The sequence below is a fragment of the Protomyces lactucae-debilis genome, assembly GCF_002105105.1.
Source record: "Protomyces lactucae-debilis strain 12-1054 chromosome Unknown BCR37scaffold_20, whole genome shotgun sequence".
NCBI lineage: Eukaryota > Fungi > Ascomycota > Taphrinomycetes > Taphrinales > Protomycetaceae > Protomyces > Protomyces lactucae-debilis.
The window spans coordinates 181,199-207,453 of NW_024468012.1; the positions used below are offsets into that span (position 1 = coordinate 181,199).

Sequence of the window (26,255 nt, forward strand, 5' to 3'; positions counted from 1 at the left end):
CGTCACTTCAGGGCTCCGATAATTTTACTGAGGAGAATCCGGCACTCTGCAAAAACCCCGCAAGCCAGCGTAGAGCTCATATTGCAACTGTAGAGTCTACAATGTAGACCATATACATGCATATGTGAGCAATTTGACACTGTCTGTTTTGTCTACTTATGAGTCACTGATGAGAAGAAAAGGATGAGTTGCGGGACAAAAAGACTCATATCAAGACGTCTGCTTATGTTACCTTAATATTACATGCAATACCCCTGAAATTTTGACTAAGCGAACGGGTGTTGTGGGCCCATTGCCTTTGGCTCATCAACTCGACCTTCTACGATACACGCATATGTGAGCCCAAGAGCCAAACAAAATGATACAAGCTCAGATCCTTTACCCGAACTGTTTGGTTGATCACCAAGAAGTGCGAGTCTAGACAGCTGACCAATATGGCTCAGGAGCAAGGCCTATTCAAACTCCAAATCCTAGCTGTAAGTAGGACCTAGTTGCCATCAATTTGCCCCGCTGATGTCTCCAAGCTTTTAGATATACGATCACAACGTTGCAAATGTCCACTTGCACTTGTGACTGAAAAGCTACATCATGAGGTATCCATACTCATGTTTAACGCTGCTCTTCTCCAACCCTCGAATTTCTAGCGATGTTGCTGGGCTCCTTAAGCACTTGGGACGCTTTTTCATTGAGAATCGGTCACCTCCAATTGCAAGTTTGATCATAAGCGACCAACATTCCCGTCTTAGCAACGCAACGGCGATGCCCTCCATCATCTTTACCATGTTCAGCTTAGGAAGGCATGTCTGGCTTCAATTGTCCTGGCTCATCTTCGCCGCTCATATCTTGACAAATTGGACTGACTCACAAACTGTTTTGGGTGTGAGGACCCCACTCCCTGCAAACGAACGCAGTCGACAAAGCCTTGGTGTTGGCAGCTCCAGTTATGAAGGACCTTCGCCAATGCCCTCGACGTATTCAATAATCGAGTCCTCGCAGCGTCTTTGCTACAATGTCTCTTTTGACTTGTTGAAACTTCAGCCTCTACAGCTGCCGAGCAAAAGGAAACGACCCTCCGACGACCGTGAACAGTCAAGTACAAGTGTTGTTGCTCACTCAGCGGATTGTTCTACAGCTTGCACCGATCAGATCAATAGTTATATTCGAAATTGGTGTGCAGCTCAGTCTGCATTCACAGCTGCTTCTGCCTCTTGCATCCGAGCGCAGAAATTCCGCATCATACGAAAGTCTTACATTGATCATTCTGCTGGCAAATCCTGCTCAAAGCCAGGATGTAACTTTGCTGAGATAGACGCAACTTGCGCCTGTGAACTGTCTCTTGGGTTTGATTGGATCCACATGCCGTTGAAGAAGTACGACAAAAAGTCCTATCATGTTCATCCAGAGGCTGAATCCGACTGGAAGCTTTATGGAGGAGCGAACACCTTTCGTTGCTCTGTCTCTTGGATTCAAGATAGGCTCAAGCTTGATGGCTGGCAAGCAAAAAGTCATACGTTGTACAATGTTCTGATCCCTTGCGGAAAAGATCCTGTGCTACAGGAAGGCTGTACGTGCTACCCAGAAGATTACAGGCGCGGGCTGGAACAATGTCTAAGACACACTATTGATGCTAAACCTTGTTACGGCCCACAGTCCTCTGAGGTGCTCGGCTGTCTGCGATTGAGCTTGCAAGACTGGCAGAATCTCTACAATTCATGGGAGTCTCATTGTGACTGGTGTCCAAACTGGCCACTTGAGTTGTGGTGATGTGGAGTCGATTGTTTCGTTTGACAGTGGAACAATGTCGCAAATGTAGTGACTTGCTGTTGCGTACACTCACATTTGCTCAAGATAAGAAACTTTGCTGACGGGCCATATGAATCCATTTAAGTTGTGATGAAATTGACGTAGAAATTGTGAGAATAGTGACTGAAATTGAAAATACTGTTTTGGAGTTGAAGCGCGAGATCAACGAACGTAATCTAAATAAGTTCTAGCTTACGGAAAACGTCGCTTGGTCCGTCGGATCCGCTGGTCTCGCCCACCGCTTTGCTTGAAGCTGAAGTCCCAACTGCAGTCGTAGGTCGACAAGACAGATACGTTCCGCGTGTTTCTGATGTGAACCACCTTTGCTTGATCTTTACCGAGATATCCTTGCAAACACACTCGACGTCTTGTAAGAAACAACTCAGTTCATCTTGAAACACCATGTGACCGACAAACTGCCAACCACTGGGGCTTATTCGCTTACCAATCTCAGCTGGCGAGCAATCTTGTGACTGTAAGGACAATGGAGGGCCAGACCGGAATACTCTTGGTGGCGTGAGCCACAAATCACATTGACACATTCCACCTTTCTTTTGCTCGGGCTTCTTCGGCTGCTGCCACTCAGTCTGCTGCCATTCAGGCATCGAGCGTACTTCAGGAGACAACTTGTCTGCGATGTCGCAAATCGCATTCAATGCGTCTCCCAAGCCCTTTTGCAAGCTGGAGAGAGAGTTCGGGCTGATTGTAAGTGCCTGCTTCCAAGATGAAGAGCTGGACCTGCAGAGATTTGAAATTCCCTTCTGAAAAACATTCTTCGCTCCTTTTTTGAGGTTGTCCCGGAAAGCTTTTGTCGCCTTCTCGATGCTGCTCGTTGGAGATGGACCGAGATCTTTGGCCTCGAAGAAAGTGCACATGTCGTCTAACTGCGGGGTGCATTTCTCGCCAAGTCCGGCTTTTGCGAATTCCTGATAAAAAAGAAACTCAGCACGAGCTTGATTCTTTCTTACGAGACACGCATCGAAGCAAGTCATGTCTTCTTCAGCCATTGCAACAGTTTTGAAGTGCAGACCAAGAACTTGGCAAGTATCTGTCACAGCTGGCTGCGTCTGCTCGACAGCTGGCTGCGTCTGCTCGACAGCTGGCTGCTTCTGCTTGTCAACTGGCTGCTTCTGCTCGTCAAGTTCCGTGGCATGAACTCCAGCATAAGTGACCCAGAGCAAGACTGCGAGCACGACAACTAGGAAGTTGACGGTGCGACAATACAAAAACATAGCGATTGTTGAAGTATGCGGTAGCTCGAGCGCAGATAGATGAAGTCAATCCTTTGCTGCAACTGAGGCTTTAAACATCGTCCAGCCTAATAACAAAGCTGGTGGAGCACGGTAAAGAATGCAACATGGCACTTGGAGAGTGCAACCAAGCTAGCTAACTGTGGGGCGATCATGCAATGACATTTTGTTGATGGGAGTCAGCGAATCAGAGGCCAAGCATGCCGGTTGAGCTCTGCTGTGGAGATGCAGTAATTCTCTAATGCAACGATAAAAAACGCGGGTTGTTTGATATGCCAAGAAGTGGTGTGAAGAAGTACTACGTCCGTCGTCCGACGTCCACAATTAGCAACATCGGAAAATAAAGTCACAATTCCAAAAGTGGAAAGAGAACGAAAATCACTGAGACTTGTTGGTGAGGCATTAAGTCTACTTGCAGAGATTTGCAGACTTTTGTTAACGGGATTGCAGGTCAGCTACATCTCGTTAAGACTGGCAAGGCCGGATGGCAAGCAATTAGTTACTACTGATGACTTCCACTGCTGGTTCCGGAACCTCTGGAGTAGATGTGGGGTCGGGAGCACCCACATTTGTCGCAGCAACTTGGATAGACTCCAGGGGCACGACCTCCATGAGTTGAGAATCATCTGACACTGCAGTCTGCGCTGGCAGCGGGATGGTGGCCGAAGCTTCACCCTTTTCAGAGGCTTCTCCACGAGCAATATTGTTGGAGCCCGGCCGAGCAGCTTTGACAAGGTTGAGACAGCGGCTGCCCTCTTCAAATGACATCTCGTCCACACCGTGAGTATCCGGGCCGTCTTGCACGACGCTCTGCATCATCAACCTTGCATCTTCACTCCAGAACAAATTGGGCCGTTGATAGTTGATGGGGAAGAAGCTGGCACCTTGCTTCTCTTGTGCTTCTGTCATCCAACTCGGCTTGAGGCCCTGCCAAAGATTTCCTTCCATTTGAGCATATCCTAGCAACTGACCCGGCTCAGGCCCTCGCAAGACCAAGAAGACTTTGCCCCCTTGAAAGGCTTCTGCCAGAATACCCTGCGCCTCGGAATGTTCCACAATACAGGCTCCCTCGCGTTTAATCTTGTCCGCTTCGGCCGGAGTTGAACGGTAAAAGAAGAAGCGAACTTTCCGAAATTGCTGCTTGCGTGGGACACCATTGGAGGACTCGCCGAGGAGAGACGCAGCGTTGACAGGTCGCGTAGTGCTAGGAGATCGCTCATGACCATCCGACAAATTGCGAGCACGAGGATCTCGTGGGTCGAAGGACAATGGTTGGACAGCATGAGCAGGAGCTCGGGAGTTTGTGCTGGGTGGGCGCGCAAATCCTGCAGAAGCATTTGCGAAATGAGCTGGTGGAGCAACAGGCAATTGTGAGTGTCCAGGATATGCATGAGGTGGAGGTGGTCGATGGGCAGGCGGTGGTCGTGACCGAGGATCCGAATGCAGAGCAGGATTGGGAGGAGGAATGACAGGTGCTGGCCGTCTTGCTCGAGTGGAAGCCATTTCATCCTCTACGCGCAGCTGCTCAAGGAAATGAGCGCGGCGTGCTAGTGCCTCCTCATTGTGTGGGTCTCGCAGGAGAATGTCATCTTCCTGGCGACAGCGCGCGACAATATCTGCACGTCGCCGTCTGAGAGTCTCTAGGTCCATGTCTCCATCGTACTTGCGTTTCGTACCATTTGCATAGCCTCTGTCATGCTCGACATCTGGACGATAGCCACTGTAGCCAGGCTGGTCACCGCTATGTTGCTGGAATCGTGGTGGTTGTGGTCGCTGTTCTTGATAGCGGACATCAAAATCAGCTTGTATAGGTTCGGCAGGATAGATCTCTGCACTGTGCGCTTGTACATGCCCTCTTTGCGCATCTACATGGCCTGGTGATGGAACGGCAGGTGAGTAGAGCGCATCCGAAGATTGCCGGCTGTGTCTTCGCTCGCGCTTAGCAGCATTGCGCTCTCGCTCCTCTCGATCTCTGACAGCTGCCACGCCTGGCCAGTGCAACGACGGCCGTGTGCTCAGATCGCGAGCGGGCGCATCAAGGTCTGGCTCCAGCAGATCTGCGAAAAAGTCAAGGTCGGCTGTCTTGAGATCAAAGTCGGGCAGGAAGTTTCGCAGTAGAAATGAGGCCGAGTAGCTTGAGTCATAGCCACCTGCATTTGGGTTGATACGGGCTTGAATTGGCTTGCTGGCCTTGACTTCCTTGGCAGGGGCGGCTGGTTTGAATGTCGGCGGTTTGATGATGTAGTCGTCGGGATTGAGATCTAGGATGCCCATAGTGGCGGCCCAATTACAGAGCAAAGGACAGACACTGCCTGGCAAGAAGAACAAGTTTAGATGAGAAGGAGGAGCTTATTGCCTGCAGCTCTCATCTACAGCTGCTGCGTGTCGTGGTTGCCGCTGCTGCTGGCTTCCTGTTCAGATCTCACATCGCACGCCGTCGCAGCCAAATCAAACTGCATCAATCGAGGAGCACAGAGACCAATACCAGGAACTACTGCATGAGCTCATAAGCTATCTTCACGCTGACTGTCAGCAAGTATGCGCGCTATTCTATTCTTGACTACCTCTGGCATAGCGCACTTGGCGCATGGCGCTGGCGTTCTGGTTCATATTGAAATCTTGAGGCAAGCTGCCTATACCCTCTCGCTGCCGCCGGTGAATGTATCGCTTCCTCTTGCAGACTGGCTTGAAGAGCACAGAGCTTTTGCCCAACCCGGTGCCTTCTTCCCTGACTGGGGTTATGGCTGCCTTGGCTCTGATGATCCTGCAGAAATGGCACACTGGCCACCATTTCTTGGCATAGCTATGCAGTACCTACAAGACACGTACCCAGAACTCTCGAGCAATGTCGCGGGACAACAGCTATTGTCCTTTCTTTTGGCCACTGCAAGCCATCAGACAGCAGACAGTACCTGGCACTCGATTCGCTTTCGAGATGGACTCATGCGCGTCGTGGCGGATGTCGACTTTGGAGGCGATTATGAGGCTGCGCATAGTATTCTCGATATCGGTGGTGATACAATCTTCGCAAAAGCGTTTGCAGTGCAGGAGGACGGCAACGGTTTCGATCACTTGAGCCAAATCTGGAAAGTACCCTTTGCCGACTTGCTCGCCATTTACAAACACATGGGTATACGTATTAACCCCATCAAGCTGCGTTACTGCATGATGCGTGGCTTTGCAGCAGTTTCTGCCTTGAGGCGAGTCGGTGACCGCCTGACGAAGCGATATGCTCGAAGGTCGCCATTTATGATTCACGAAATTGAGCATTTCCATAAAGGCTCAGTCAGAGAGGCTGCAGTGTCCGTCTTACCCTGCTGGAAGGCAATGGAAGGATGGATTGTATCAGGTCAAGTACCGCAAGGCGAGGCAATCTGGGATTATTGCGAACCGATGCGTACAATCAATGCTCGTGGAAAGCCTCTCGCGATACACATTGGCATAACGAAGCGTTCATCAGTTAGTCAGATGGTCTTTTCAAATACCTGCGCTTCGGACGACGACTCGTTGGAAGAGTATGAAACAATCTTGCAACAAGAGCTGGATCTCATGGTTGCCGTAGAACAAGATGGAGTTCTCATTTTATCGACGAAACCCTTCAAGCAAAAGTCCAACTCACACAAGACTCCAGAGCTATCGCGGCCGCATGATCCAAAGATTCACTCAGACCCTTTCTTCTTAACACCAAGCGTTCCGTACAGCAACTTTGGCAGCGCCATTACTTTCGTCACTTGTTCTTCCAGCTTGCAGATTGCTGTCGGTGCTCCACTTGATACAGATGAAAGCACAGATTCAGGTCGAGGCTCCGTGTTTGTCATCCCAATACAAAATGATGAGGCGAGCAGCATGCAACCACATACAGAATGTGCTCTGGCCGACATGCGCTTGCGCTCAACAAATGCAGACCATTCTACGCCACTCTTCTTCGGTACAGCATTGGTCAACTTGACTCTGGCAGGCCTCGAAACGCTCGCAGTACTCTCGTACCATCAAGTCGAGTTATATCAGATGCGAAATGATACTATGGAGACAGCACCATTTGTGACGATCCGAAGAGCACATGCAGCCAATGCTTATGAAAATGCCCCCATTGCAAGCAACTTGGCAGTGTACGAACATCGAGGCGTGCGCATGTTAGCACTGCTAGCACCCTGGTCTGGTCGCGCTTCGCAAGGAGCAGTCTACTTGTTCAGCGAGGCGACGCTTGTCACTGGGCCATCTGGTCTTATTCTGGAAGATGCTGATATCGTCCTACATGGCACGAGGCCATATGAGAGGTTTGGTTTGACCTTGACCTATCTAGGACCTCAAAAGCTGCTCGTTATTGGCAGTGCTCGCAAGCTATCCTTTATGCAGCCTCAAAAGGATGCTTATGCAGTGCTCTGGGTCTTGGACGATCCGTCACAGCAAAAGCTCGACACTGGCTTTGGCCGCGCTGCTGTGTCAGAGGGTAACTTTCTCTATGTCGCCTCTCCTGATGAATCTGACGGCAACATACCACAATCTGGCAAAGTACGCGTCTTCCATCTGGCGCCATTATTCTCGAGTAGTGCAAGGTCCTTACAAACCCCATGGACTGTGACACTTGTACGTGTCATCACTGCACTCGAACCAACACCGTTCGGTCACTTTGGCCAAACGCTGACAGCGGCCGGTCAATTTGAGGGCATCTACATTGGTGCCCCGGGCTATGATGACCGCGGTGCTCTCTTCTACCTTCCTACGCTGGCCAACAAGCGGCAGAAAGCGCTACGACAGCGTCCTGTTGGATTTGTGACTGAATTGCTAGCAAAGTGGTTTCCTGGACCACTACAAAAGCAGCGTCTTGAAGAGCGTGCTCAACATGCAGCCATTCATCAGCGTGCCATGCGAAGTTGGTATACAGACACGGCACCAAAGCCTCGCCGAGGGCAAAAGCTGAAGCCAATATACAATGTCACGCTGGCTCCGTGTGTCCTCGGCTACGAAGCAGGTTCTAAGTTTGGCTCTACGGTGGCGAGCAGTGCCGGCGGGCTTGTGATTGTGGGTGCACCGTACAGTTCGGGGCTCGGCATATCGCAGCGCCGTGCTGGGCGTGTGATTCTGTACGAAGGCCTGCGCTGCTGACTCAAATTTGACATCCCGCTGCGATGACGACGGCGAAGAAAGTTCTTTCGCGTTCGCCGAGCAAGATGACATTCGTGGAGCCGGAAAACTATCTCGATCGAGCGACAACCAGTAAACCTCTGCTTATAAGAGAAGGCCGCCGTCTGCTTCTCTGTTCCACACATATATTGCACGATCATGCCTTCCTCTAATAACGCTATCCTCTTCAAGAAGCCTCCTACGGAATACCCCGTCGCCGGCGAGCACCTCGAGTATGTCGAGCGTCCTTATGAATTCGACGAGCTCAAGGACGGCGAGTTCATTGCAGAGACTCTTTATGTCTCCATCGACCCTTACCAGCGAGGCCGCATGCGAGCACCAGAAAAGAAGTCATACAGCCCTCCCTTCACCATCGGCCAGCCCATCGTCAACCAGGGTGTCGCTCGAGTGACTGAGTCGAAGTCAGCCAAGCACAAGGTGGGTGACATTGTCTTTGGCATGCTTGATTGGGCCGAGTATACCAAGATTGGTGCAGAGCAAGCTGCTGTTTACCGTGTCATCGACAACAATGGCGACATTCCTCTCTCCAACTATGTCTCTGCTGTCGGCATGCCCGGCATGACTGCCTTTTCTTCTTTCTACGAGATTGGTAAGCCCAAGAAGGGTGAGACCATCTACATCAACGCTGCCTCCGGCGCCGTTGGTCAGCTTGTTGGCCAATTGTAAGTCAGCATCTTCATCTCACGTCCTACTAACCATCAGGGCTAAGCGCGAAGGTCTCCGCGTTGTTGGTTCCGCCGGAAGTGACGCCAAGGTTGAGGGTCTCATCAAGGACTCCAAGTTTGACGCTGCATTCAACTACAAGACTGAGAGCATCCCTGAGGCACTCAAGAAGTACTGTCCAGACGGTATCGACATTGTCTTTGAGAATGTCGGCGGTGAGCAACTCGAAGCCGAGATTGATGCAGCCAACAACCACGCACGCTTCATCATGTGCGGCATGATCTCACAGTACAACACGCAAAAGCCGTATGGCATCAAGAACCTGATGTCTGTCGTTGGCAAGCGTTTGATTTTCCAAGGCTTCATCGTCAGCGACTTCTGGGCCAAGTATGCCAGTGAGTTCTACACCAAGGTCCCGCAATGGATCAAGAATGGCGAAGTTCACTACCGCGAGGACATCACTGATGGCTTGCAGAACGGACCTCAGGCATTCATCAACATGCTTAATGGCAAGAATCATGGAAAGGCTATGATTCGCGTCAAGGCAGAGTAGGAATATGCTACAAGAGTAGCTTCTGGTCTCTTCGTAGAATACGTCTTCATGAATCGCGTGTCTTGTTCTTGAATGCGAGTCATGTGGCTCGGCGTAGTCTCAGCTCATTCACGCGATACAACCTTCCAGTAGCAGCTGAACGCTTACATGCCTGAGAGACCCACTGATGTGACAATCCTGGAAGGCACGTGGGCAAGGATTGCAGACACCGAGGCGCAGACTTGACACGCGACCTTATGGAAGCTTCGCTGCATGTGGTCTTTTGTCAGCACTTGCGAATTACTTTGAGGCCAGCGAGAGTCTAGACTCTAGATGATGCTTCAGTCGCGAATCAAAAGGCGCACAAATGCTGCGGCAGCTGATTTTTCACAGAGGTTGTCGTTAGAGATTAGAATAAGTCTCAGTCAACCCCTGAGTAGGAACTTCCGGAGAGTGGTCATATGCACCAACATTGCAAAATTCCTTTGACAACGATCGTGAGGCTCTCAACTCGAGTGTGATGAAAGCACTCAACATGATCACAACTGGCTTGGATTGCATGCTCTTATAAACATGATGCAGGACGAGCATCGTTCAGCATACATCCCGCCCGTCAATGTTGCCATTTTGTGGAGTATGACTCCTGCAGCGATTGTCATACTGCCACGCTGTTGAAGCTGCGACCTTGAACTGCCGAGAGATATCACATTGAACGGATATAAAAAGGCTTGTGGCCGAGCCACACCCCGAATGTGTATAAAGAGGGGCTTTTCGTCATCTTCATTTTTTGAAGACGAACTACTATAGCTATCGCTGGTCAGCTTGAATTCGTACAGCGGTAAGATCTCGATCATGCATATGTTATCAATAGCTAACATCTTAGGTGTAGAATGAAGTGTCAGGTAGCCATCTTAATGGCCGTGCTGCATCTCTCAGCTCTTTGTCATTGTACCAAACTTCGAGGACCTTGTAACAGCCCAACAAACGGCTGCAGGACACATCCTGCAGATTTCACGGCTTCAGAGAAATCTGAAAACACCTTTGACTCTGGCGCTGCTTAGGTCTACTCTGCAGATTTGTGTTTCCACCGCAAAATGCTCATCAGCCTATGCAATTGCTGTAGCTAGGCACTACACTTTGTCACCTTTTATTGATGCTGGAAGCCATGTACAACTACAGTAGATGCAGTAACCAGAATCTTAAGCTATATTTCAACTACGCTTTTCTTTCCGGAACAATTGTGAAATGTGAAGCTCATCAGCTGCATCAATTTTTGTGAACACCTCCGTCATGTTGTATTTCACAAGCCAATGCATGTCGGCTCTTTGCTCTTTCGAGAGCCTCGTGATGCTGTCACAGTCGACTGCTGCACCTGGCTCAAATTGGGCAAAACCATAATTGACATTCCAGGAATCAATCTGCAAAAGGTACAAGGTTTGTGTTGTATCGACACAATATGGGAAGTCACCCCAGTTGTTCAATCGTCGGTGCATCGTGAGTTGAACTTCACAAGCGCAAGTCTTCATTGAGTGGTCGCCAATATTCTTGGTTGCAGATGTGGTATGCACTTGCAGCGCCGTATTTTCTTCTTGAAAATCTGCCGAGTGATAGAGCCAGTCATATTCCGACCCTTCAGAGAGCGATTGACACCGATCTGGTAGCTGTTCAAGCACCCTTTTGTGCTTTACGATCTCTGAAGTGCAGCTGGCTTGACAATGCATATAATCGTTCATGCCCTCTGCAAATATGTCGTCCAGTAGCACCACTTTGTACAGCTGATATGTCGGCATTGAGCACTTCTTGCTGATTGTTGCTCCTGGAGTTGTCTTTTGAGTATGCTCTCCATTTGACAATGAAAGCAGCTGGGTATGACGCACCGCCCAACTACACAAGATGAAGCCGAATACCACAGGCGCATGACGTTCACGTAGGTAGTCCACTAGTTCCATAGCGATTGATGGTGTGTCATGTAGAATGAAGAGAACATGGGCAACAATGCCGCAACATGGGAGCAACTGTTGAAGTCCGCAGATGCGGCTAATTCCGTTGTGTTTGCCGCCTGAGCAGCACATCGCATGCTTCCTCAGGGGCAATTCAAGCAGGGGAAGAAATCAGTAATCGCTGCCTGCAAACAGTGATGCTGCCACATGCACAGCATCTGGCTTGCAAAACTGAAGTTCTACTATAGCTATTGCACCGGTCATGGGCAATAAGGCCCACCAAAGCGTTTTTCATGCATGTGCAATTCTGTACCAGCCTGGACATATTCATGCTGACACGGAGACAAGTGCCGTCGTTGAAGGTCAACAGACACGGGCATATAAACAGCTGTCAAGAAGACATGTTACAGACAATAGACAAGAGTATAGAACACTTGCCAGCTAGGACTCTGGAGGTCACGTGCATGAGCATTGACGTGGCAGAGAGAGAACAGCGGAAGCAAGTGACCAGGGGTTGTTTTCAATTTCCTGCCACATGGCATCTTCTCAAAGGCAATTTCACATTGACACGCGGTCGTCTCAGCTGGCCTCCCTGAAAACAAAACGTGTCGACAGCTGTAGCTTGCTCTCTTTCAGAATTTGGCTATCAATCTAATATATGATACTGAGACTCAAGTCCCTTGGTGACTTCCTTGATATCATACTTCACGATCCAATCGGCGGAATGGTAGAGCCAATCATCATCGGACTTCTCAGAAAGCTGAAGCGATTGACAATCATCGGGTAGAACTTCAAGTGCCCTTTTATGCTATTCGAGCTCTTTTGTGCAAAGTGTTTGACAGCTCACAGGTTTCGTGCTATCGGGTGTGAAGATGTTGATAAGCTCAAATGTCGGCATTACACACTCTTTTTTGACTGCAGCTGCAACATTGGGAGCTTTTTGTTCAGGACTTCCTGGCCATAGAGACACCGTAGGCCATTGAGACTCTATAGCTATAGGAATGTAGCGAATCAAGATACTGAATAAGAGGACACCAAAGACGAGCGGCTCGTGGCGTGCGCGGAGGTAGTCAATCATGTCCATGTCGAATAAAGATGAGTCGGATAGGTTTGGTGAGCGACTCGCCAATTGTGATCAGAAATATCGTTCAAGGCCAGGGGTGAGTTCAGGGTTAGATGTTCAAAGTGCTTCAGCGATTAGTCAGCAGCTGCGGATCTTCTTGTCGATTACGAGGTCAATTCGACACCACAGGGTGTAGTTGTTCTGGGAATATTTCTTCTGCATTCGGCGCTCTCCTTATAGTCTTCACGGTACCTATATCTGTTCTCTCAGCTGCAGTGCATTACTGCAGCATAGCAAAATTCGAAAGGGTGACTCAAGTTCGCCAAACACGTGCTGCTCGTCATCGCCAACAACTCCACGCCGGCTGCGTCGACGCGATGCTGCAATAGCTGCAGTTGGCACTCGTCTCGACTGGCTGCCCAGCACCTTGTCCTTGAGCCTAGTACACACGGCCAATCAGACATCGTTTAAGTCCTTGCACCGGCCGGGACTGCATTTGCATCTCCAAAATGTCCTCTCGATTCCTGTCGCACAGTCGCTGGAAGAACCAGATCTTGACAGCCAGCAAGCGCGACGTATGCTTCACGAAGGGCACGGCTTTCGAACTGACTTTTGTAGGCATGGCATTCAGAACTCGATCTCATCAATAGCGCTATTGGCAATGAATCCTGTGACACAGTTCAGGCAACGCATGAATGGGCCCTCTTCTCTTGCGGTAGAACTTCAGGCCTTCTCTATGACCATCACTGACTGCGACAGGCAACGCAATAGGCATCATTCCTGTCAACGAGCCCGGCAAGTATGGACAAGCACACCCAAAAGTGGCATGCGGCACAGTCAGCGATTTGAGCGTATCGCCGTTTCCCGGAGACCGGCAAGGCATCGTCTCTTCGACAGATGGACAAGTGCGCATCTTTACTCTTCCAAACGCAGGAGCTGAATTTGATGCACAGCCAGTATCGACTGTGCGGGCGAGTGGTGGGACAGCTAGTACGCCCGTGCTCATACAACATCACCCGCAAGTATCTGGTGTCTTTCTCATCGCTTCGGGCAGTAAGGTGGATGTCGTTTCGGTGCAAGAAGGCATACAACAGACGATTGACTGTATTTCGCCGGCCATTACTGCAGCTTGGTCATTCGACGGTGCAAAAGTGCTTGTTGTGTCCAAAGACTCGACACTACGAATCTTTGATGCTCGTTCTGGAAAATCACTCGCAGAGGCTAAGCTTGTTGGGTCGAAGCCTGTTGTACGATGTTTGCCTGATGACTTGTTCGTCATCTCCAATCTCTCTCGGTCACGCGAGCGCGAGCTCAACCTCTACAATCTCGCTGATCCAGCCAAGTCGTTGCACACTTGGTCTCTTGGTACTGCCTCGACCCCTCTAATACCTGTCCTTGATCATGGCCGCAACATTGTCTATCTTCTCGATAAATCTGCTGGCACATTGCGTTGGGCCGAGACTTTTGCACCATGGAATGAGGGAGCAGCCAGTACAGGTGTGGAGCAATCTTCTTCTGGCACGCTTATCCAATCAATGGCGTTGAGACTGATGGAGGGCGAAATCAATCGGTTCATGATTGCCGACACCAAGGGCAACCTCGTGCCAGTCAAAATCAGCATCGGGCGCAAAAGCTATCTCGAGTTTCACGATGACTTGTATGATGAGATTCCAATTGCTGCCAGTATTTCTGCAAAAGACTATTTCAATGGCCAAGATGAATTCGCAAAAGTCGCCAAGCTGAGTCCATCACTCGTGGAAGCAGCTGCCAAGGGTCAAGACATTGCTCATAATGCTACAGCTCCTGTTCGCAAGCAAAAGGCAGAAAGCGCTGGCAATGTCCCGTCAAAGGCTGCCGCTTCCGCACCTAGCAAGTCCCAATATCTTGACTCGGACATTGCGGAAAAACTTGAAAGGACTATCATTTCCGAGCCAGAGACACGCAAGCCTGTATCTGTAGCCCAAGTCGCTCAGAAGAAGCCTACTGCGGTAGACGCTGGCATTTCAGCACGCGAGCAGCGGGCGTTTGAGCGTGCTGAGGCCAAGGATCGGGAAGCAGCCAAGGCTCAAGATGTCAAAAAGTCCGTAGCTGTCAAAGAGGTCGAAGAGGTGGCCCAAGAAGAAGCACCGAGCCAGTCTGTACACAAGGAGCAGGACATCGCGGAACCAAGTCCAGCGGTCGACTCTGTGCCAGCTGAAAAGGAGGCTGAAACATCTATTGGAAGAGGCAGACCGCCAGCTCTGGACGACGAGGATGCACTCGAGCAAGCTCGCTCTCGACGCGTGACTCCTGCGATCGAGTCTCAGGCGGCACAAGAGAAGCAGGCCAAGCAAGATGAGTCACCTCTTGTTGTGCAGTCACCACAGCCTCAGCGTAATGCAACTAGCAGTGGAGGTGCGCGAGAAGTTTATCGCGAAGATCCTACTCAGCGACGTGCAGAGTATGGTGCGACTGTTAAGAAAGGCTCCCTGTTTGCACAGAGAATGGCACAGTATGATGCAGTTGCTCGTGGTGAAATTGTGCGTGAGCCAAGTCCAGAGAGTGACGCATCGCCTCGGTCTGCTGGTAGCAAGGAGGTATTTAGGGAAGACAGGACATCTCGACGATCCGAGTATGGCGCGCCTTCAAAATTGAGTGAGTCCCCCAGGCCGACAAGTGCTTCAGCTTCTTCGCCTCTCAAGCGCGAGACTAGCACACCAAGCAAAAGTGTAGTGCCTGTCAAGTCAACATCCCCGACCAAGGCTATTGCAGCACCATCGGCTCCTCGAGAGGTTTACAAGGAGGATTTGACGGCTCGTCGAGCAGAATATGGCTCAGGCGCGTCCCCTAGCCTGGTCAAATCCCCACTCAAAGAAGAACCCAGCTTCAAGCAACCGACCCGTGTCACCACTGCTGAACGGGAAGTTTACAGGGAAGATTTGAGTGCTCGGCGAGCTGAATATGGTGCTGCGACTCCCAAGCTCGAGCATGTCAGTACGTCAAACAAAGAAATTCAACGCGCTTTGGGCAATCCCGAGCCGAAGACGCCAGTGGAATCTGTCGAATCAGAGTTGGAGCCATACAAGGCCAAAGACAAGATACGGCCAGCATCACCCACACGAGAGGCTCTCGAGGATGCATACGTTGTGATTGACCAGAGCGACGCTGACGGTCATGAAGAGGAGCCTTCCAATCAAGCAAGTCCCATGGAGGTGTCCTCTGAGAAGCCAAAGACTGCTGAGAGGGAGCTCGAAACTGCAAAAGAAACGCCTGCCACCAAGCCTGTGGCTACTGAAGAGAAGCCTTCTATAGAATGTCCGCCTGCACAGGAAGACTCTGCCAAAGCTGACGAGGCTGCTCCAGCAAAGAAGGAATCTCGCAACGCCGGTGCATCCAAGCAAATTTCAGATTCAGTTCTTCCGCCCTTCAAAGAGTATACGCGCAAGTACCTCACTGGATTCGCACATCATCCGCGCGAGTCATACACATCCTTTACATCACTCAACGCTGGTTTGCCTAATACTGCGCGTATGATTGATGCCAACAAGACCACGATTCTCTGCCCACTTGCAGGCCCTGGAGGACGCGTTGGAATTCTACAAGTATCGAAACCCGGGCGTATGCCTTCATTCATTCCTGCATTGATGGGCGGCGCTGTTGTCGCAGACTTTGAATTCGATCGTTTCGTGTCTGGGCGTGCTGTGACTGCGCATGTTGATCAAGCCATCAAGGTTTGGCAATTGCCAGATGATCTCGAAGCTATCGAAGCAGACATTGAAACGCCTGTGCGAGTCATCACTGGCTTCGATCGTATCTTATCGTTGGCCTACCATCCAGTCGCCAAGGATGTGCTCTTGGCAGTGACACCTACCAAGGTTCATATCATCAATGTCAGCACTGGAGACAAAATATCTACCTTCCCTTTGCGAGGTATTGCCAACGTAACCTGGTCGCTTGACGGAGAGCAGATTGCAGTAGGCAAATCAGACAAGACCATTACTGTCCTTGATGCGCATGACGGCAGCGAGATTGTTTCTTTGGCATCTGCGCACAGCTCAACAAGACCCTTCCGTCTTGCATTTGTTGGTCAGCACCATCTTGCGACTGCTGGTTTCGGCAAAGGCAGTACGCGCGAAGTGGCCTTGTACAATCTACAGACGGCAGAACATCTCGATACGGCAGAGCTTGATATTTCTCCCTCGCCCTTCTCACTGCCTTACTTTGACACAGTCTCGCGCGTCTTGTTCTTGACACCGCGCGGTACTTCCAACATTCTAGCCTTTACAATCAAGGACGATACATTGACGCAGCTACCGACATACAGCGCTGCAGACCCTGTGATGGGTGTTGCCTTCTTGCCTGTACACGAGTGCAATGTTGCAGCAGCAGAAGTAGCCAAGGCGTACCGGTTGACGACGAATGAGATTTCCGTTGTTGGATGGGAGATTCCACGACCTGAGGGCGCATTCTTCCATGATGATATCTTCCCGGATGAAGTCAGAGATGCGTATGTTCCAGGCTTAAGCGCTTCTGACTGGCAAGCAGGAAAGGATGCAAGCTTCAAGATGGTATCGCTGAATGCAAAAGGCTTGAAGAGTGCGACATCGGCTGGGATTGGTAAGCAAGCGAGTATTGCACGGCAACAAGCCAAGAAGGTGGTCGGCAAGCCGACATCGTCTGGGAGCGAAAGCTCAACAAAGAAGAAGGGCGAATTGGATCAAATGTTTGACAAGGCAAAAGCTGTGGTCGGCGATGTCGATGAGCCTGAACACAGCAATGCGTACGGTAGATGGGATTGATAAAGACAGAGTACGTTTACATAGAAACACTTATACATCCACGCCGTGCGCTTCGTGTATTTTCTTGGATAGCCTGTCTACCGTTGGATTTGTTGTCCTTGCGACATAATCACCGCGCAGTCCTAGAAGATTAGTCCGTGCATACAAGAAAACGCAATCCAGGATCAATAAAGTTCAAACAGCATTCTATACCCATGGCACTATGCTCATTGCTTGATATTGAGGGACCGTGACGCTGACTCACCTGCTTTTCGAGCTGCTGACCAAGTCGTGTATGTGGTCCAGGCATCGTGACCCTCGACAAATTCCTCAAACGATTCATCTAGACCGGCGGTGAAGCGACCAACGAAGGAGACTTCACCCACTTTTTCAAGCGACATGGTTTCATCTGGTTGAGTGACCACATTTTGCGTGAACCGTGCAGGGTTGTCCGTCTTGTAGATTGGCAGGGTAAACTTGGTTGACTGATTGTCAATGAGCTTGAAAAGCCAGAGCACAGCGTAGTGCTTTTGACGGCCAAGGGGACCTTTCAGAGCATCAGAGATACCAGCTGATGCAAACTCAAGAACGACGGGAGAGTGGTAGCGATACTGGATTGGCAGCCTGTTGATGAGTTTATCCTTGTCAAGTGTCCAGATGCGGTCGATATCTCCTTCTCCCTTCTTCACCGATTTGACACGCCTGCTTGAGCCTGAACCTTTCAATGTCAGTGCATGGTGGTGGACTTGACCAGTGACTGTGAGTGGCGAGGTGAAGGTGAAAGTACCCACTTCAAAGCCAAGTAGGCTCTTGTCGAGCTTCATATTCATTGAACGGAAAATCATACTCAGCCGAATACGTCCAGTACCAGCACCGCCCACTAGATCATAGAATTTGACGCTGGAGGATGCTTCATGGAAAATGTCAGAAACTTTGAGCGAGACGAGACCAACGAGACAATCATCTGACTTCTTGCGCGTATCCCAAACACCCACCGTCAACGTTGCGACACGCCAATCTCGAATATATTGCTCTGTGGTTGAATTGAATGTTGGCGCATTGTTGAGAGACTTGACACGGGTGCGGTAGGTGAGTCGATCATTGATATCGGCGGTAACGTATAATGTCGGAATATACCCAACATCCGTCATTCCATCACGTTCATCGTCATCTTCACCGTCTGAATCTTGATGCATCGCAGCCACTTTGCCCATTGACTTTTTGTTTGGATTTTCAACTTGAACATTGATGCATTGGTGAATGGTCAGTTCAAGAATACCCGAGGGGAGTTCCGGGTCTGGCACGGTGTTTTGTGCATCTTGCTTCTTATCAGCCTCTTTGACTTCCACCTTATCGCCATGCGCATCTCGTGGATCTTGTGCATCGGTGCGTAATTCCTTGCGGTACTCTGCTCTTGGGAAGTAACCCACTTCCCACTCCAAAATACCTTGAGCATCTGTCCCTGCTACATCACCTTGTAAGTTATCCTTGCGCTTGACCATCTTGCTAGATTTCAACATCAAGTCTTGCAAAGGAAACTCACAAGCACCACAAATGTCATCTGAACCCATCGTGTCTGAATCCCATAATCTTAGTAAAACATTTTCTTGACGCTTGACGTGTTCGGGCTTGATGAGGATGATGGCAGATTCCTCCCACACAGGATTCAAATCTCCCTTGATGATGCGTGTGGCATACATGGGTTTCTCATACTTTGAAAAGGCAATTGTCAGGTATGGGTCTGCACCAGCACCTCGCGTATCTTGTCGAGCGAGATTCGTGGCACGATGAATCTTGACGCAGAGAACACCGATTGTTTGCGTATCGAGCTTCAAGTCTGAACCACCCAGAAACAAGGTCATATCCACACTCATACTCTTTGGCTGGACAAAGTCCTTTGCAAGTGTATTGATCTGCGATTCGAGGAATGTATCAATGATGGGCAAGTTGAGTAGATCCAATGTCCAAGGGGCACCGAGACACACAGCAGAATTGATCTTGGGAGGTTCAACCATTGCAAAGGTTGCATTCTTCAAAAATGGCAAATCCGGGTGCATTTGCAAACGAAGCCGAATAGTGGCGACAAATTCTTTGACTTCCACAAAGATGGGAATGGGCAGTGGTCCAATCATGGTGAGAATATCGACGTGCATGTGGTTGGTGCGTGGTTCTTGTGGTGATGCATGATAGGCCACTGCAATTTCCAGGTTGTAGAAGATACCACCTTCCTCACGCATGACTGCTTCTTCACGACGTTTACGCTCTTCCACTGAACCAGAATGGTCGTCACCGTGCTTCGGAACCAATTCACCAAATTCTTCATCTGGTAGACTGCGCATCGACAGTACGCGCGCTGCATTTTTGCCATGACCAAGTTTGAGAATCTTGACGGAAGCAGGGACATTGTCTGGGATGTACGGCTTGATTGTGTCATTGATCATGGTTGTCATGTCATTGAAGAATTCCTCTTGAATGACATTCCAGACTGTTTGCGTCAAGGTGTTCATCCATTCAACACTTTCGGGGACGTAGCGCAATTTTTCAGTCTTTGGTTTTGATTGTGCCATTTTGCGTTGAGCGGCAGACTTGCGGACAGAGGAGAGGATGTAAAAGACAATACCAGCCATACCCGACGCAGGGAAGAGACTCTTGAAGAGGCCACGAATACCACCACCAATAAACAATGCGTCGAGAAGTAGGATGGACGCAAAGACAACCCAAGCAATCTGAACCGTATCTTTACCGAGTGTCTCAAAGACCTTGTCAAAATTGATGTCTGGCGTAGGTTGGAAGAGGACATTTGACTTTTCTGCACCGATAGGGACATCTTCTGTTGCACCAGCACGCGCACCTTCTTGAGAAATTTGCTTGGTTTCGCCATGTTCCTCTGCAGCCATGTACTTGCGAGAAGCTTCTTGACGTTCCTGGATGTTTTCCTTGTACTGCTGAATATTGGCTGGTGGGTTACGCTCAGAGTAAGCCTTGGGATACTCCTTGGCCTGTGCGCGAAGGACGTAATCCTCGGCGGGCGCACCGACGGAGGCTTGTCCGTCTTTAGAAGAGCTGACCAGCTGTTGAGCAGGCGACAGCGGTGTCGGTGCTTTATCGAGGGGAACACCGACCTCGCCTGCATCGTAGTTGATGGTCTGAATAGAAATTGGATCCTTTGGCTCCAAGTGAGCATCAGAAAGCGGCACAGAAGGGTCATTGACCGTTGCGCCTGCAGATGAGGAGCTTGCAGGGGTTTGTACAGGGGCTGTCACCTCCTTTGCGAGACTCTTTGCATGTTGCGTGCCCGTCTCCCGTGCTGGCTTCTCATCCATCCCAACTGCTTGAACACCGGACGCGCCTGCAGCAGATGAGGACGTGCCCGAGTTGCGGACTGTCACCTGCGCCTTTGTATCCTTATCCATGAGCGTCTCGCCTTCTGGATGTGCTGCTTGAGACGCGCTTACTGGATGGCTCTCAGCAGTCGTAGCTGCAGTAGGCATGACCTGGGCACTTTGACTGTCTTCTGGGTCTATGACCCTCCCGAGTGGTCTGCCTGTTGCTGCCATGTCCTCTCTCTGCTCTGCTCTGCTCTGCTCTTGCTGCTACCAATACTCTTACTTCCTCTATGACTACTGGTCTGCTGCCTGCTGGTCTCTCTCTCCCTCTCTCGTTGGTCTGCTTCTCTTCTCTCCAAGTGACGTCAAAGTGCAGCAATCAAACTCCAACAAGCTGCAGGGGGATACAGATACGAGCACACAGACCAGCAAGGACGACCAGGGGGAGTAGCAGTAGCAGTAGGAGACAGACAGAGGCATGGCTCCATACAGGTACAGCATCAGCAGCATCACGCATGCACTAACACCCACAGTGCCCGCAACAAAGTGCCCAATATCCAGACACTGGGCAAGGAACTCGCTGAACGGCTCAATCTACAAAAGCAAGATGCCTCGAGAGCAGCAGCAGGCAAGGACCAGGATAAAGTGCAGAAGGCAAAAGACGCCTCTCGCAGAAGGGTAGTCGATCCAACCACCAAGAATGAAGTGGTGATTCAGGATGTCGATGGCGACTTTGAAGCAAGTATCAGGCGACCGCTCATCACTGTGCCCAAGGCCAATGTAGACCCAAAGCAGCCGCCGTTGCCGAACATCCTGCCTGGTGTACCGACGCCGCATCTGCCAGAGGGCCATGGTGAGGCGTACAGAGAAACACTCGATGACTTGGCACCACCGGAAGCCAATCCAGACAAGACGGATGATTATCTGCATCACTCAAAGAACATCCAAGTCATCTACCACCCACTTCCTGTTGCAGACCTCAAGGCATCCTTCTACGCCCTCGAATCAGCCATCAATCAAGCGTCTGTTGCTATTGTCGTTGGTATTGTTGTTTTGAATTGGCTCTTTGTGAGCAGAGGCTTCAAAGGTCTCTTCGCGTCCATCTTTGCCGGTGTCATCATTGCATGCGGCGTACATCTATGGCTTCGCAAAATACAGGAAGACGCCAATGCCCTCAACTGGGAATCTGAACGTCAACGCGCCGAAGCAGCCACAGAATCACTTGTGCCTGAATCCGTTGAATGGATGAATAGCCTTGTTGGTATCATCTGGAAACTCATCAACCCAGAAATGTTCGCAGCCATGGCAGATACGCTTGAAGATGTCATGCAAGCATCTGTTCCGCCGTCTATCGTTCAGAATGTCCGCGTAAGTTCTATCGGACAGGGCGTGGTGCCATTCAAGATTCTCTCATTGCGCGCACTGCCCAGTGCTGATGAGGATGATGGTCATGGCAAGTCCAAAGCCAATGGCACAGAACTCTCACCTGAGGAAAAAGCCAAGAAGAAGGAGGAGCGTGAATTGGAGGGCGAAGACGATGACAGTAATCGCTACTACAACCTTGAAGCTTCTTTTGCTTACAAAGCTGCGCCTGCAAAGGGAGTCATTGGTAAAGCTATGAATATGCATCTCGAGCTCGTCTTCTACTTGGGTATCAAGGGACTCTTTGATGTGCCATTGCCCGTCTTTGTGGAACTCAATGGCATCATTGGTACAGTACGTCTTCGCTTTCAGTTGACACCCAACCCGCCATTCCTCAAGAATTTGACCTTCACATTCATGGGATTACCCAAAATTGATGCATCTGCGGTTCCCATGACGAGTAAAGGAATCAATGTTCTCGATTTACCCCTCATCTCTGGTTTTGTCAACTCTTCCATTGCAGCTGCTCTTGATGAATACGTGGCACCCAAATCACTCATCATGGACATGTCCAAAATCCTACAAGGCGATGCCGTCAAGAAGGAAACCGACGCCATTGGTGTCCTCTACATTCGCATCAAAAACGCAGAAGGTATCTCTGCTCAAGACCGAAGCGGCAAGAGTGATCCATTCATTACTCTGGCCTACAGCCAATACGGTTCACCACAGTACTGTACACGCATCATTGAGCAGGAATTGAATCCTTCGTGGAATGAACAGACGTGTCTGCTAGTCTACCAAGAACAGTTGACTGCTGGCGAGAAGCTTTCTGTTGAATTGTGGGACTCTGACAAGATTACCTCTGATGATGTCGTTGGTAAAGTGAGCTTTGATTTGCGTCAACTCATCAAGGAGGATAGTGGTAAAATCATGTCACGCTCAGACGAGCTGAAGGATGAAAAGGGTGAAGTCTTGCCGGGCAAACTCAACTGGGATATCGGCTACTTCTGCAAGTCCGATTGGAAGAACTCCATGAAGTCAGATGGCAAGGATACAGCACTCGCAAAAGAGTTGCGCGATCACCCAGATTTGCAAGATGATAAAGGTGTTGTGGTGACGGAAGATGAAAAGGCCATTACAACAACACCCCCAGACCCAACACTACCAACAGGCATCTGCTCAGTTTTGATTCATCAAATTGATAATCTCGAGGTACACCGTCCATCAGGCTCATTTGGGTCCTATGAACCTTGGACACCTGCTCAAATCACGGGCGAGAATACCGATGAAGAAGGTGATCGTCTTCCCTCCAGCTACTGCACTGTCCTCTGCAACGATCAACTCGTCTTTCGCACACGCACAAAAGTCTCTTCGTCAGCCCCTATTTTCAATGCTCAAACTGAACGATTCATTCGAGATTGGCGAAATGCCGTCATTACTGTGTCTGCTAGGAATGCTCAGAATCGCGAACACGATGCACTGCTTGGGTCTGTTACGTTGAAGCTTAGTGAGATTCTTCGAAACAGCTCACAGTCAACAGGGATTTACAGTCTGGATGGTGGTATGGGATATGGTCGAATTACCATCTCTCTCCTCTTCCGATCAGTGGATCTTAGACTTCCACCAAACTTGTTGGGTTGGGATATTGGATCGTTGGAGGTTCTTGGCGATGCTGTCAATGTCTCGGATGATGGTGCTGGGTATTTGAGCAAGACGCGTATTGCAGTGCATTCGGATGTTGCCAAACGTATCATTCACCGGCACTGGATCAATCCAAATAGTCCACACAACGGTACTACCTGGGACTTGAAGCGTATCAAGCAGCATGATCAAGGCGGTGATGGGTTGGATCTACAGAAACGTCGCGTCATGGTACCAGTTCGAGAACGCTACAAGTCACCTATGCGTGTCGAGTTCTTCTCCGAGGGTCATCGCAAACCGATTGCGTATGCCATCTACTGGCTCACAGACCTTGTGGACAATCAAGAAACAGTGCTTGAGATTCCAATCCACAAGACACCCATGCCAAAGCAAATGACGCAGAATTATATCGCCAACATTGAAGCAGATAAGAATGTCGCTACGGAACGCTGTGGTACGCTCCGCATGACTGTTCGATTCAAGATGGGTTTGGATGAGTCGCATGGTGAGTATATGCGTGGTAATGATGATCGCGAAACAATGGAGACGTGGGAGTCTGTCATTGCAGAGGGTACACGCACACGCATCGTCAAGCGAGAATTACCGGATGTTGTGAAACAAATGGTCAAGGATGGGAAGGTCAAGGATAATGCCGATGCTGAGGATGACACGGATGCTGCTTCTTTGGCGGATGCAGAGCAAGATGAGGAGGAAGATGAGGACGTTGATATCGTTCGTGTGCCTCGCAACAAGCCTGGTTATGAAAAGGAGATTGACGACTACCATGCAACAGACTCAGGTGCGCAGTGGGAACAGATGTTTGGCGGTGAGTTGTCCAAGTACACATCGACCCCCTCACAATCGATCCATGAAGATGACGAAGACTTGAGACTTCAGGAAGATGTCACAGATTCGGAAATCGACGATGAAGACCTCAAGAAGCGTCGACAACGTCAAGACAAGCGCGCACAAAAACATGAGTTGCAGCGCAAGCACCGTGGACTGCAGGGGATCAAGGCAGTTCGCAACTTGAAATTCTTGAAGGATGAGACAAAGGTGCTTGGTTACAAGATCAAAAACCGCTTCAGCATGAAAGGTCGTGAGCCAGGCGTCGAGACGGAGCTGTAGGGCGGCCCGGCCGGAAGCAAACGCTAGTTTCACAATTGTGTATAAGGTCATCAACATGCTTCAATTCTCCGTATTTTGCTCTACTCTAATGCCGTCATATCTTCAAGCTCGCGCTGTTCACGACGACTCCTACTGTCGCTATTGTCATGCACACTGACGCCTGGTGCAACGCGCCGCCGTGTATCTGTCCTACCAGCAAGCCGCGCCAATGTCTGCTGTGATTGCGGCACTGCACCCCGCCAACCAAGCATGAACGCAAGCTCATGCGCAAAGATCTCCCCAAAGCCAAGAAAGACGCCATTGATGAAGGGAAGCGCTGCGTTGATGAGGAAGGAGCGTAGAAGACCGAGTGGAGTCGGGCGCTTGTAGAGAGAGACGAGCGGGTGGTCGTCTGTGGATGTATCGTCGCTCGAGTCTGTATAGTAATCTTGCCTTGCTGCAGCCATCAGGTATGTTTATAGGACTCTGAGGAGATGTAGCGTGTAGAAACCCTCCCTTCAAGAATATAGCAATGGAGGTCGGTCTGAGTCGGTCAATGGAAGAGGTCAAGGATTTCAGATGGAAAGTACAAGACAACTCGGACTATTCCATGCTTAGCTCTGGTAGTACAACTACTTACAAGGTGCTATCACTAGTTTATGCGCCGAGAAGTTCTCCAACAACAGGTCCAACAATAGGGAGTCCAGTCAGCACACTAAGACCCGAGAAGGCATTCTTCAATGTATTTGTCGTCAAGACCACACCTTCGGGGATAGCCTCGCCATTTGCAGCATTCAGCTGAAGCACCAAGGCCACAAGCGAAGGGAGGGTTGTAGGAATGAGCGACTTGGTCCATCCTTCCTCATATGGAAGCCTCTCCTGCTCGAAGAAGGTGCGGACATAGCTAGTCTTGGGCGTTCCAGTCAATGGATTGCCGAGCACAGATTGGTAGAGTGCCACCTCACCGTAACTCAGCACAAACTGCTGTGGGCCATACGTGAATGTTGGGTTCCTCTGCTGGGAGTCCTTGACACGAGCGTATTTTCCGTTTGAAGCAGCCGAGATGGAGACAACTTCAGCGTCTTTGAAGAACGCGAGGTATTGCTGCCATGTCGCATTGTTGAAGGGGTTGGCGGAACCAAAGTAGGTGTCCTGCCTTGAGAGGGACGCATCGTGCTCGATGGGGAAGTTGTGCTGTTGCAACTCATCCAAGTCAAAGGCACCCAATTGACGCTTACCAGCGGTAAGTCCCAACGAGCCAATGGCGATCGTGAAGTCTGGGCTGACGTTGAGGCCCTCAGACAGACCCTGCACCAGGATAGGAACGGTCATGCCACGGCCATTGTGAGGCAAGAAGCCGTGGTTGGCGAGAGCATTGAGTGCCGGGCATGGTGAACGCACATCACCTGCACCGGCAGGGATCCATGGGTGAGGGTTGACGGCAGCTCCCAAGACGCTACCGGCACTGGAAACAAGGAAGATGGCGAGTGTTTGCAACATCATGTTTTGTTTCTTTGTAGAGACAAGAGCGAGGGCGATGGGTATATATACAAGGCCGATCATATGAGGCCATTTGTTGTCTAAGGCGGCATCATGGGAATCAGATGCGAGCTGTCAAAAGCGTGCCAAAAAGTGCATGCACGTCCGTCGTCCAGTCGCATACTGG

General features: G+C 50.2%; 10 protein-coding genes across 10 annotated transcripts; 5 read left to right on the plus strand and 5 right to left on the minus strand.

Annotated features, from left to right (window-relative positions):
- Positions 1-588: 588 nt before the first annotated feature.
- Positions 589-1,764, plus strand: BCR37DRAFT_389179 (uncharacterized protein; the record flags this gene model as incomplete). The annotated part of the gene is made up of 1 exon (XM_040870706.1): positions 589-1,764. The coding sequence occupies one exon, from the start codon at positions 589-591 to the stop codon at positions 1,762-1,764; it is 1,176 nt and encodes a 391-aa protein (XP_040722991.1).
- Positions 1,765-1,912: 148 nt separating this feature from the next.
- BCR37DRAFT_382882 (uncharacterized protein) lies at positions 1,913-3,330 on the minus strand. The gene has a single exon (XM_040869972.1). It carries the CDS (start codon positions 3,033-3,035, stop codon positions 1,980-1,982), a length of 1,056 nt encoding a protein of 351 aa, XP_040722992.1. The 5' UTR covers positions 3,036-3,330; the 3' UTR covers positions 1,913-1,979.
- Positions 3,331-3,382: 52 nt separating this feature from the next.
- Positions 3,383-5,444, minus strand: BCR37DRAFT_153842 (uncharacterized protein). Its single transcript, XM_040866122.1, has one exon. It carries the CDS (start codon positions 5,325-5,327, stop codon positions 3,549-3,551), a length of 1,779 nt encoding a protein of 592 aa, XP_040722993.1. The 5' UTR covers positions 5,328-5,444; the 3' UTR covers positions 3,383-3,548.
- Positions 5,445-5,591: 147 nt separating this feature from the next.
- On the plus strand, positions 5,592-8,159 carry BCR37DRAFT_389182 (uncharacterized protein; the record flags this gene model as incomplete). The annotated part of the gene is made up of 1 exon (XM_040870707.1): positions 5,592-8,159. One exon carries the CDS (start codon positions 5,592-5,594, stop codon positions 8,157-8,159), a length of 2,568 nt encoding a protein of 855 aa, XP_040722994.1.
- An 89-nt stretch (positions 8,160-8,248) lies between these two features.
- BCR37DRAFT_153873 (uncharacterized protein) lies at positions 8,249-9,673 on the plus strand. The gene is made up of 2 exons (XM_040866123.1): positions 8,249-8,860; positions 8,901-9,673. The coding sequence occupies exons 1-2, from the start codon at positions 8,337-8,339 to the stop codon at positions 9,412-9,414; spliced, it is 1,038 nt and encodes a 345-aa protein (XP_040722995.1). The 5' UTR covers positions 8,249-8,336; the 3' UTR covers positions 9,415-9,673.
- A 3,091-nt stretch (positions 9,674-12,764) lies between these two features.
- Positions 12,765-17,216, plus strand: BCR37DRAFT_415281 (uncharacterized protein). The gene is made up of 3 exons (XM_040872276.1): positions 12,765-12,971; positions 13,015-13,111; positions 13,156-17,216. Exons 1-3 carry the CDS (start codon positions 12,906-12,908, stop codon positions 17,172-17,174), a joined length of 4,182 nt encoding a protein of 1,393 aa, XP_040722996.1. The 5' UTR covers positions 12,765-12,905; the 3' UTR covers positions 17,175-17,216.
- A 164-nt stretch (positions 17,217-17,380) lies between these two features.
- BCR37DRAFT_350923 (C2 domain protein) lies at positions 17,381-20,050 on the minus strand (the record flags this gene model as incomplete). The annotated part of the gene is made up of 1 exon (XM_040868039.1): positions 17,381-20,050. One exon carries the CDS (start codon positions 20,048-20,050, stop codon positions 17,381-17,383), a length of 2,670 nt encoding a protein of 889 aa, XP_040722997.1.
- Positions 20,051-20,898: 848 nt separating this feature from the next.
- On the plus strand, positions 20,899-24,610 carry BCR37DRAFT_371201 (C2 domain protein; the record flags this gene model as incomplete). The annotated part of the gene is made up of 2 exons (XM_040868344.1): positions 20,899-20,971; positions 21,013-24,610. The coding sequence occupies exons 1-2, from the start codon at positions 20,958-20,960 to the stop codon at positions 24,608-24,610; spliced, it is 3,612 nt and encodes a 1,203-aa protein (XP_040722998.1). The 5' UTR covers positions 20,899-20,957.
- Positions 24,591-25,142, minus strand: BCR37DRAFT_382893 (outer membrane protein TOM13-domain-containing protein; the record flags this gene model as incomplete). Its single annotated transcript, XM_040869973.1, has 1 exon — positions 24,591-25,142. A coding segment is annotated over exon 1 (361 nt), but the record flags the coding sequence as incomplete, so codon positions are not given.
- Positions 25,143-25,246: 104 nt separating this feature from the next.
- BCR37DRAFT_394993 (Chloroperoxidase) lies at positions 25,247-26,089 on the minus strand (the record flags this gene model as incomplete). The annotated part of the gene is made up of 1 exon (XM_040871554.1): positions 25,247-26,089. The coding sequence occupies one exon, from the start codon at positions 26,087-26,089 to the stop codon at positions 25,247-25,249; it is 843 nt and encodes a 280-aa protein (XP_040723000.1).
- Positions 26,090-26,255: the final 166 nt, after the last annotated feature.

What these genes read in the sequence shown, in the direction of transcription:
- BCR37DRAFT_382882 (XM_040869972.1), bottom strand. Translation starts at nt 3,035, where the DNA reads ATGTTTTTGTATTGTCGCACCGTCAACTTCCTAGTTGTCGTGCTCGCA.
- BCR37DRAFT_415281 (XM_040872276.1), top strand. Translation starts at nt 12,906, where the DNA reads ATGTCCTCTCGATTCCTGTCGCACAGTCGCTGGAAGAACCAGATCTTG. An exon ending in TGACAGCCAGCAAGCGCGAC is followed by an intron (nt 12,972 to 13,014) that starts GTATGCTTCACG and finishes TGACTTTTGTAG; the next exon opens with GCATGGCATTCAGAACTCGA. An exon ending in ATGGGCCCTCTTCTCTTGCG is followed by an intron (nt 13,112 to 13,155) that starts GTAGAACTTCAG and finishes TGACTGCGACAG; the next exon opens with GCAACGCAATAGGCATCATT.
- BCR37DRAFT_153873 (XM_040866123.1), top strand. Translation starts at nt 8,337, where the DNA reads ATGCCTTCCTCTAATAACGCTATCCTCTTCAAGAAGCCTCCTACGGAA. An exon ending in GGTCAGCTTGTTGGCCAATT is followed by an intron (nt 8,861 to 8,900) that starts GTAAGTCAGCAT and finishes ACTAACCATCAG; the next exon opens with GGCTAAGCGCGAAGGTCTCC.
- BCR37DRAFT_153842 (XM_040866122.1), bottom strand. Translation starts at nt 5,327, where the DNA reads ATGGGCATCCTAGATCTCAATCCCGACGACTACATCATCAAACCGCCG.